This window comes from Anolis sagrei, chromosome 2 (genome assembly GCF_037176765.1).
Source record: "Anolis sagrei isolate rAnoSag1 chromosome 2, rAnoSag1.mat, whole genome shotgun sequence".
Classification (NCBI taxonomy): domain Eukaryota; kingdom Metazoa; phylum Chordata; class Lepidosauria; order Squamata; family Dactyloidae; genus Anolis; species Anolis sagrei.
Window position 1 is genome coordinate 19570005 of NC_090022.1, and position 11288 is coordinate 19581292.

At 45.0% G+C, this 11288-nt stretch overlaps 1 protein-coding gene across 1 annotated transcript; it reads right to left on the minus strand.

Moving 5' to 3' along the window:
• Window positions 1–1655: 1655 nt before the first annotated feature.
• Window positions 1656–10619, minus strand: LOC132780775 (TNF receptor-associated factor 2-like). Its single transcript, XM_067465523.1, has 5 exons — window positions 10423–10619; window positions 8365–8419; window positions 6934–7032; window positions 5409–5528; window positions 1656–3079 (listed from the first exon to the last, which is right to left on the minus strand). Exons 1-5 carry the CDS (start codon window positions 10575–10577, stop codon window positions 2417–2419), a joined length of 1092 nt encoding a protein of 363 aa, XP_067321624.1. The 5' UTR covers window positions 10578–10619; the 3' UTR covers window positions 1656–2416.
• Between the last annotated feature and the right edge of the window lie 669 nt (window positions 10620–11288).

An 11288-nucleotide genomic window follows, 5' to 3' on the forward strand; every position in this document is an offset into this window, starting at 1 on the left:
AAAGACAAGGCTTTGTGTATGTGTTACTGTGCTTCTCTTTTTTGGAGAGGTCTCTGGGGGTTACCTCATTTCTCCCTTAGCCCCTTCAAAACAGATTGGTCCATATCTGGTGCCTCAAGAGCACCCCTCAGGGATTCACGCTATACGCAAATGCGTATCTTGCCTATTGCTTCAGCCGCCCCTGTGCATGCTGAATCTGGAGCCAGGATCTAGATAGGTTTGAACCACATTGGTATCTTTTTGTCATTCTCTGTATCATTGTTACTGTTGTCTACCAGTCATAGAGCTCCATCTGAATGCTTGGATGTTGTGGTCATGTCTGCCGATGTGAGAAAGAAGTATCCACACAGTTAGGAAGAAATAGGGTATCTCTGTGACCAGGATGAAGGAATGAGGGCTGACACAGAGGAAGAGCAGTCTCTTTCCACTGTGTTGGCCAACTCACGGAAAAGGCAATGGCAAGCGATTGGGGAGGGGAAAATGCAGTATGGCTGTCCAGACTGCCCCAAAGCCCTGGATACCCTGGAGCATCCAGCAAACTCTAGACTATTCTCCAACTTTTCATAAAGTGGGGCCAAGTCAAATTAAACCCAGAAAAATGAGATGACATGTTTTGAAGAGTCAAAAAGTGGTGGATTGGTGGGAAACCTGATTTTTGAGCGAGTGTCGATGGGCCTCTAATCATCAATAGCCCTACGCAAATATTATAAATTCAATGCCATAACTTCTTTGGATATATAAATTCAGTTGTTATCTGGTTCTCCTCCTTTCCTATTGCCTTATGCTTTTCTACCTTTCCTGGTATTTTTGGCAGGATATATATTCAGGCAGAGATTTTGATTTCTGCAGAACACAATGTTTAGGGTGACAAAAAGAACAAAGGGAGATTATCACCACATTTTCATAGCATCATAGAGTTGGAAGAAACCACAAGGTTAATCCTGGTCAACCAAGTGATATTGTAGTACATTACCATGACAGAATCCCATTCCTCCAAGGCTATTAAGTTCAGAGTCTAAAATCACCAAACGATGCCACTGGGTAAAGATAGGCTTTGGATGGGGCTGTGTACTAGACGGTATTTTTTCCGTCCAGTCATCAGTTAAGAGTTCTATGCCAACCTGGCATTCCCCCATTATTGCTTTTTTTCCTCTGAATTATTAGAAAAGTGGTCAATACAAATTTTTCACACTTGTCTGATAAACTACTTTTTGAAACTGATCCTGTGTAATCCCACTCACAGAGTTACTGGACACCTCGTTGTTGGCTTCTACCCCAATTACAGTATCTAAGTAGGCTCTTATGCAAGAGATTTTATCGGCAAAATGGTTAAGAGGATCACAGTGAGCTACTTAAAGTTCTCATAATGGATCCAAAGGGGAAGGTACCTCTCACCACTCTGAACAGCTCAGCTGGGCATGAATCTGCAAATGCAATGCAAGCAGAGAAAGCTTTCTTCACTATACGCATTGCGACCTTATAGCAGCATGAGTCATATTGTAACTTTTTCAAGGGAATTTATGTGGCCCAGTATGTCATGCTATTTCCCATTAAAGTCTGCATGTGTTCCTGGATGTATGTGCAATTCTTGTTATTCCACCTCCCACAGATAACCAGGAAAAGACAGTCATCAATCATAAAAATATATCCTTTAATATCACAATTTGCATAATTTAATATCAAAATTTATATAATAGTATCTGTGCTGTTATTACAAAATAAATAATCAATAAATATCATAAGAAATATGAGGTAGAAAGAATCGTTTTATCCAAGGACACACATGTCTCAGAATCCTTAGTAATTATTGCAAAGCCCTAATGGTCCTTTATGAAGTGTTATGGAAACAATCAAGTATAAATAAGAAATGCGTTTTCCAAAATATTCTTTTGTTTTTCAACAATGGATGTGATTGTAAGAAAACATCAAAAAGAAATCTTCCAGCTCACAGCATCTTTGAAACTGAAATGTACTCAAAGTAAATCTGAAGCAGCATAACAAAAAATTCCACAATTTTTGTGATTTGGTTCAACTTGACAAATGATTCAAGATTCCACACGTTCTGTTAGTGTCGACATATTATCTAACCAACACATATTGTCCAAAATTTGCTAATTAAAAGAGCCATAAGGGATATTTTTCTACAGGATCCTCAAAATTCTGGCTGAGAGTGAATCAGGGAGAGTCATATCCCATGACCCACAGCCCAAATTATGTACTGATGTTAGAGAGGTAAGTATATCTTCATATCAGAATGGGAACTGTAGTGGATGAAGTTGTTGTTTTTGAGGTTTGACAGCAGAGCTGAAGAACTTCAGGATAGGTTGATGGGTTCCTTGGAAGGAAAAGGCAAGAATTTGGTAGACCAGAGAAAAATCATTATATTTTCCCTCCACGTCTCCACTGCCTTTGAATCTCAAATTTCCATCCCTGCCAAATCCACCACCACTTTTAGGTAGAGAGTGTCATCCTTAAGGTAGTTGGGGATCTCGACATGGCTGGCAAAAAGGGGGCTCCCGCTGGCCACATTCAACCTCTCCCGAGGCTGGTGGAAAGAAGAGCTGTGAGGATCCGGGAGGAAGGTCGCCATGATGGGCGACTTCTTCCTTGTAGGGTCCAGGAGAGAGAAGGTCACCTTTTGCCGGAAGGGCCAGGGCAGGATGTCATCGTAGGGTCCTTTGGCCAAGGCGAGGAACAGGGAAAGATGGCCTCCCTGGCCAATGCCATCTCCATCGGGATATAGCCGGACACAGAGGTGGTACCCAAAGGTGTGGGTGGCAAAGGCTGGAGAGTAGATGGAACGTTTCCCTCCCGCTTTGGCCTCTTTCATGAGCTTGGAGAAGTTCTCTACCTTCCACACTAGGGTTCCATCAGTGCTGACCAGTTCTGGCATCATTGGTTTGGATGCTTTGTTTTTCTCTTGAGACAACCTCAAGAGTTTTTCATATTGGGAACAGTTGTGCTGAAGAGACTTCACCATGGCCCCTTGGCTGGCCAGCTGCCGGCGTAGGGACAACACCATCAGCTCCAGGGCTTCCACGCGCATTTGGACGCCTTCCACATTCAAGGTAGGGTCACCCTGGAAAAATAAAGGGAAGGTCACGTCTAGGAAGAAAAAGTAAAAGACACTTGTGGGCTACTGATTATACCCCTGTACTTTGTTTGGACAACAGTTCCCAGAATTCCCTGTAAGAGCTAAGAGCCTACTGGCTATACCAGGCATAGGTAACCTTTCTAACTTGGGGGCTGCATGGCAGGCCAGAGTGAGGTGGGCAAGCCGGGAGGTAGAGGGTTCTCCCAAAGCCCCCTCCCTGCCCTTTCCTCCCCTTCCTCTTCTCTTTCGGAGGCAGAAAGTGAAGGAAAGTCAGGAATCGTTTGGATCCCAAAAGGGTTGGCCTTGGTCAGGATGAGATGGTGGACAAGGGAGAAAAATGTATCCATTAGACCCCATATTGCCTACTCCTGATATAGAATCCTAGAGCTGGAAGAGCCCCCCAAGGGCCATCCCATCTAACCCCATGCCATGCAAGAAGGCACAATCAAAACACTCCTGACAGACAGCCTCTGTGGAAAAGCCTCTTGAGAAGGAGACTCCACCAAACTCTATGGTAGACTATGCCACTCTCCAGGAAGTTCTTCCTAATCTTTTCAGTTGAATTTCTTTCCCTGCTATTTGTACCCTGATCTCTAGACAATCAGAAAGTCAGTCCTCCTCCTCCTCCTCCTCCTCCTCCTCCTCCTCCTCCTCCTCCTCCTCCTTAATGGGACACCCTTTTAAATCTCATGTTCCCTCTCAACTGTCTCTTCTCCCTGCTAAACATCCCCCAGGAGGAAAGGAGGAAAGAAAAAGAGAAGGAAGGAAGGAAGGAAGGAAGGAAGGAAGGAAGGAAGAGAAGGGTGGAAGGAAGGGTGTAAGAGAATGGAGGGAGGGAAGGGAGAAGCAAGGAAGGAAAGACAAAAGTGAATGAGTGAGTGAGTGAGGGAAGGAAGGAAGGAAGGACGGATGGACAAAAGGATGGAAGGGGAGGAAGGAGGAAGAGAAGGAGAAAGAAGGAGGTAAGGGAGGGAGGAAAGAGAGAAGGAAGGAAGGAAGGAAGGAAGGAAGGAAGGAAGGAAGGAAGGAGAGAGAAAAAGGGAGAGAGGGAAGGAGGGAGGAAAGAGGGTAGGAAGAAAGGAAGGGGGAGGGAGGGAGGGAGGGAGGGAAGGAAGGAAGGAAGGAAGGAAGGAAGGGGAGAAGAAAGGAAAGGCCAAAGGCAAGGATGGAAGGAAAGAAGGAGAAAGAGAGAGAGGAAAGGAGGGAGGAAAGAGGGAAGGAAAGATGAAAGGGTGGAAGGGGAGAAAGGAGGGAGGGGAGAAAGAGAGAAGGAAGGAAGGAAGGAAGGAAGGAAGGAAGGAAGGAAGGAAGGAAGGAAGGGAGGGAGGGAGGAAGGGAGGAAGGAAGAGAAGGAGGGAAGGAAGGAAGGAAAGGATGGTGTGAGAGAGGAGGGCCTGAGAAAAGGGCCCAAGGGACTGCATCTGCCCTTGGGCCTGGGCTTGCCCATGCCTGGCCTATAGGATTCTGGGAGGTTTATCCCAAAAATAAATTGGTCTAGGCTTTGAGTTAACCATTCTACAGCAGCCTAACCATCAGGAATAAAATAAAACTGTTTCACGGGTAAGAAACACAGAGACTGAGAGTGCTAATAGGCATGTGGCCCTATCTATCTATCTGTCTATCTATCTGTCTATCTATCTATCTATCTATCTATCTATCTATCTATCTATCTATCTATCTATCTCATTTAATATCACATTTGTGTCTATATGTTCCTCTATCCAGGAAACTGTTGGCAACAGTGAACCCTATTAAAATGAACTTCTGCTTGCAGTTATCATAAAGTCACTGGAAGACCTAGTACATTTCTTAGGAGTTTACCAGCATGACTTTATGGCAACTGTTGACAAAAGCATACCATAGTCTTGCCTGTAGGACAAGACCACATGTTTCAAACTTAAGTCTTGTGAGTCAAATCCAGCCTGCCATGTGGCCCTTCAAATCTACAACTCCTTTATCCCTCATCATTAGACATCATAAGTAGAGTTGATGGGAGTTGTGACACAGTACCACCTGGAAGGCTGTGAGCAGCAGAGGAAACAGAGGTGGCTGGGCTGGACCATGTGGATGACAATGCAGTGCTCTAGTGAATTCTGCTGGATATGTCAGTCCATTTCTGGTGTGAATTTAGCAGCCAGTTTAGACTTGCTCTGCATCTCTATCCTAATTCCATCTTTCTCTTCCAAATCTCTCCCCCTTTTGAAATCCTTCCACACCTCCTTTTGCTTACACCCTAATTAGGTTCTCCCTCGAGGCCTGGACCGTTCCAGCATTTCCAGACTTTTGTGCCCTCTTGACAATCTTGACAACTTACCATGATGGGGTTCATAATGCTCCAGGAAGATTTTTCTTCTTCTTCTATGTCTTGATTTCCAAGGTCAAAGGCAGCATTCATGGCAGTTCCACAGTGCACCACGGGAGGGCAGGCATGATCCTACATGGGAGGAGAAGGTGGCACGATTAAGGTGGATGAAAAAGGAAAGGCTCTATCTTTGATGCTGCAGCAACTTAGCTACAGACAGTTTTACCTTCTCATAAACAGTAGTTATCCCCAAAGAGCTTTGTGTCTTATGATAGACACTGAAGACTATATTTTTAAAGCAGAGGCTAGATGGCCATCTGTCAGGGGTGCTTTGATAGTATTTTCATGCATGGCAGGTGGTTGGATTGGATGATTGTTGTGGTCTTTTCCAACTCAATGATTCTATTATTCATATTCACATCAATGAGAGCCAGTGAAAAGAACACAGAGGCCCCTTCTACACTGCCATATAATCCAGAATATCAAAGCAGAGAATCCACATTATCTGCTTTGAACTGGATTATATGAGTCTACACTGCAAGATAATCCAGTTCAAAGCAGATAATCTGGATTTTATATAACAGTGTAGAAAGGGGCATGAGTGACTAGGGTGTGAATACCCATGTAGCCACAGAAATCTACTGGATGACTGGGTTGTTGTAGGTTTTTTTGGGCTATATGGCCATGGTCTAGAAGCATTCTCTCCTGACGTTTCGCCTGCTTCTATGGCAAGCATCCTCAGAGGTAGTGAGGTCACTACCTCTGAGGATGCTTGCCATAGATGCAGGTGAAATGTCAGGAGAGAATGCCTCTAGACCATGGCCATATAACCCGAAAAAACCTACAACAACCCAGTGATTCCGGCCATGAAAGCCTTCGACACTACTGGATGACCTTGGGAACATCAGTCAAAGGCAGAGCTTTTGACCCAGGAAAGTTTTACATGACCCACAAATTCAGGTCTATAAAATAGGTATAAAAAGCAAACATTTCCTGATAATAAATCTGTATATGCAAGTAGTATAAACTAATGAATTACAGTTGAAACATTTGCAGCATGTTGTTGCTGACACATTTGTGTACATATCTAAAATAGCCACTAGGTGGCACTCAGAAACCTTTTACTCTTGCTAAATTTTTCATGACCACAATATGAAGTTAAGAGGACGCTGTTTGAGGTCAGGACCAACACTTTAAGAAGCTGTGGTTCAGGAAAGCCTCCTCTGAACAACTCTTACCAAGAAAGCCTACTAAATGGTTGCCGTAAGTCAGTGAGCCCTTCCACACAGCCCTATATCCCAAATATAAAGGCAGAAAATCCCACAGTATCTACTTTGAACTGGATTATCTGAGTCCACATTCAGATAATGTGGGATTTTCTGCCTTGATATTCTGGGATATAGGGCTGTGTGGAAGGGCCCAGAGTCAACTTGGAAGATGGCCACATAACACAAACAATGAGCCAATTGACAGATTAAATGAGACAGTGCTGTCCTACTATTTCATCCTTGGTTGTGTCAGTCTTGATTTTAAATACCTGGTATGATTTGAGGGTTCCGGTCCAAGAGCAGTCAAAATTCGGGCAGGCAACCTCTGTGGCCAAGGCATCGTTTTCAGCTGCTTTGTCATTATGAAACTGGAAAAAAAGAAGAGAAAATCAGACCCAAAATCTCCCAACAAGTGCCTCTGTCTTTATATCCCCTCCTTTCTACACTGCCATATGCAATCCAGATTACTTGCTTTGAACTGGTTTATATTTATTTATTTACAACATTTATATGCCACCCTTCTCACTCTGAAGGGGACTCCAAGTGGCTTACAAGTAATATGTAAATACAATATATTATATTATTACCATAACACAATATTGGTATTATATATCACTATATTGTACTATACCATTATACTGTAATATTATTAGTAATATTACATGTAATATAAAATATATAATTATAATATCATGTTATTATTATTAGTAGTAGTATTATACTGTATCACATTGTAATATTATCAATATTATATGTATACACAATATATCTCTATATATATATAAATGCTCTGTGCATAATGAGTTCCTTAAAAACAAAAGAACCAATGAACGAAATCACACCTAATTTGGCAGTGAAACGTCTCACAACACAAGGAGTGACCATCACTCAAAAATTATGATTTTGTCACTTGGGAGTTGTAGTTGCTGGGATTTATAGTTCACCTACAATCAAAGAGCATTCTGAACTCCATCAATGACAGAATTGAACCAAACTTGGCACACAGAACTCCCATGACCAAGAGAAAATACTGGAAGGGTTTGGTGGGCATTGACCTTGAGTTTGGGAGTTGTAGTTCACCTACATCCAGAGAGCACTTTGGACTCAAACAATGATGGATCTGGACCAAACTTGGCACAAATACTCAATACACCCAAATATAAACACAGATGGAGTTTGAGGAAACTAGACCTTGACATTTGGGAGTTGTAGCTACTGGGATTTACAGTTCACCCTCAATCAAAGAGCATTCTGAATCCCACCAGTGATAGAATTGGACTAAACTTCCCACACTGAACCGCCATTAACAACAGAAAATACTTAAGACCATCCAGTCCAACTCCCTTCACCAGGGCAATAAAACATCATCAAAGCCCTCCTGACAAAGAGCCATCCAGCCATAGTTATAGAGAGATAGATATGATTCACACACACACAGATATAGTATCATAGATTTAAAAGGGACCCCAGTTGTTTTGGCCTACAACTCCCAGAAAAACCAGCTGTTAGGATTTCTGGGAGTTGAAGGGCAAAACGTCTGGGGACCCAGAGGTTGAGAACCACTGGTGTAGACAAATATAATCCAGTTCAAAGCAGATCATATGAATTATTTGATTTGATAATCTGGATTAAATGGCAGTGTAGATCCATCCTTAGTAGCCACACACTTTAGTTCTGTCATATATTGCAACACAACTCACCTGTCTGGAGGTGAGTCCCTTCTTACAGGTAAGGCAGGCCACTCTCTCTTTATTCCTGCGGAGGCAAAGGAAGACAAGAAGTTGAGCAGAATGAACATTTCGGAACAGAGATGTATGAACTTCTGCTGTTTCCGCTCATTTTTCCTCTACTACCATACAAGCCCACATGTAAACATGGCCATTTTCCTAAATTATAATAAAAATGATCTGCATCAGATTTGATATTAAGCATATATACCAGGCATGGGCAAAATTCAGCCCTCCAGGTATTTTGGACTCCAACTCCCACAATTCCTAACAGCCTTCCTAGGTCCCTTCCACACAGCCCTATAACTTGGAATATCATGACAGAAAATCTCACAATATCTGCTTTGAATTGGGTTATCTGAGTGCACACTCAGATAATGTGGGATTTTCTGCCTTGGTATTCTGGGATATAGGGCTGTGTGGAAAGGCCCTAGGATAGCGGTTCTCAACCTGGGGGTCGCAACCCCCAAAGGGGTCGTTTGGCTATTTTGGAGGGGTCGCGAGGCTGCCTCCTTTGGCCCCGCCCCCAAGTTTATGGCCCACCCCCCAAGGCTTTGCGCAAGGCCAGGCCTAGCGTGAAGGAGCCCTCACCTGCTTCGCACTCTCACTGGCTAGCAAGGGCACTGGCTCATTCGCGCGAGGCCTGACCTTGCGCAAAGCCTGCCTCGCCTGCTTTGCATTCTCGAAAATAATTTTATGGTTGGGGGTCACGACAGCATGAGGAACCATATTTAGGTGTTACAAAGGCTGAGAACCACTGCCCTAGGACAAAGATCAATGGGTTCAACAAGCCTGCTCCCTCTTTCTTATGACACCCTTTCATGTATTTATACATGGCTCTCATGTCTCCTCTCAACTTTCTCACTGCAGGCTAAACATCCCCTGCTCTTTAAGACGCTCCTCATGGGGATTCATATTCTCCAGACCTTTGATTCTTTTAGTTGCCCTCCTCTGGACACCTTCCATCTTAGGCCCTTCCAAACAGTCCTATATTCCAGAATATCAAGAAAGTCCCACAATATCTCCTTTGAACTGGGTTATCTGAATCCTCACTCAGATAATGTGGGATTTTCTGCCTTGATATTCTGGGATATAGGGCTATGTAGAAGGTCCCTTAGAGTCAATATCTCTTTTGAACTGTGATGCCCAGAACTGGACACAGTTTAGGCAAAAGAATCACAGAATCAGAGTTGGTAGAGACCTTGTGGGTCATCCAGTCCAACCCCATTCTGCCAAGAAGCAGGAAAATTGCATTCAGAGCACCCCCAATAGATGGCCATCCAGCCTCTGTTTAAAAACCTCCAAAGAACAAGCCTCCACCACACTCTGGGGCAGAGAGTTCCACTGCTGAACGGCTCTCACAGTCAGGAAGTTCTTCCTCATGTTCAGATGGAATCTCCTTTCTTGTAGTTTAAAGCCATTGAGCCACATCCTAGTCTCCAGGGCAGCAGAAAACAAGCTTGCTCCCTCCTCCCTGTAACTTCTTCTCACATAGCCGCTCAGAGCCCCAGGGGAGTGGCGGCATATAAGTTTGAATAACAAATAAATAAATAAATAAATAAAATATGTATACATGGCTATCATGTCTCCTCTCAGCCTTCTCTTCTTCAGCCTAAACATGCCTAGCTCCTTAAGCCGCTCCTCATAGGGCTTGTTCTCCATACCCTTGATCATTGTAGTCACCCTCCTCTGGACACATTCCAGCTTGTCAACATCTCCCTTCAATTGTGGTGCCCAAGATTGGACACAGTATTCCAGGTGTGGTCTAAGCAAGGCAGAATAGAGGGGGAGCATGACTTCCCTGGATCTCGACACTATAGAAATACAGAGACAGCTCCCACCCACCAAAAACAAAAATAAACAAAAACCAAGAGAGAAAAATGACCTGTCCTGATAGCTGGGGTTCAAAATCCCCCCAGGATGCGACTTTGGGGGAGTCGCACTCTCTCAGCCTCGGAGGAAGACCAAGGCCACCCTCTCCCGAAGGCACTTGCCAAGGAATGCCTGAGGAAACCCAAACCCGAGACTGACCTGAAGAGGGCTTTGACGCATCGGCGGCAGTAGCGGTGCCCGCACTCGGCTTGCTGCGGGTCGAGGAGGAGGAACCCGCAGGCCTGGCAGAGCAGCCCCGCGTTGCTGAAGGGGTCTGTGGGCATCACCCCGCTCTCCCGCGTCCTTCCCATCATCCACGGGCTCGCACGCTCGCTTTCCTCTCGTGTGTCCCCGAAGGCAAGACGCGGCTTCTGTGGGAGAGGAGCGCGGAGGAGGCGCTTTATACGACGCCGGCCGTGACTCAGAGGGAATCCCGGCGCTGCGTCACTGGCCAAGCCTCAGGGAAGGGGAAAGCCTCGTGGGGAAGGGAAGGGAAGGGAAGGGAGGAGAAAGAAAGAGGGAAGGAAGAAAGGAAGGGGGGAGGGAAGGAAGGAAGGAGAGAAGGAAGGAAGGAAGGAAAGAAGGAAGGAGAAAGAGAGAGGGGGGAAGGGGGAGGAAAGAGGGAAGGAAGAAAGGAAGGGGGGCGGAAGGAAGGAAGGAGAAAGAGAGAGAGAGAGAGGGAAGGGGGAGGAAAGAGGGAAGAAAGGAAGGGGGAGGGAAGGAAGGAAGGAAGGAGAGAAGGAAGGAAGCAAGGAGAAAGAGAGAGAGGGGGGAAGGGGGAGGAAAGAGGGAAGGAAGAAAGGAAGGGGGGACGGAAGGAAGGAAGGAGAAAGAGAGAGGGGGGGGGGGGAAGGGGGAAGGAAGAAAGGAAGGGGGAGGGAAGGAAGGAAGGAAGGAAGGAAGGAGAGAAGGAATGAAGGAGAAAGAGAGAGAGGGAAGGGGGAGGAAAGAGGGAAGGAAGAAAGAAGGAGAGAAGGAAGGAAGGAAGGAAGGAGAGAGAGGGAAGGGGGAGGAAAGAGGGAAGG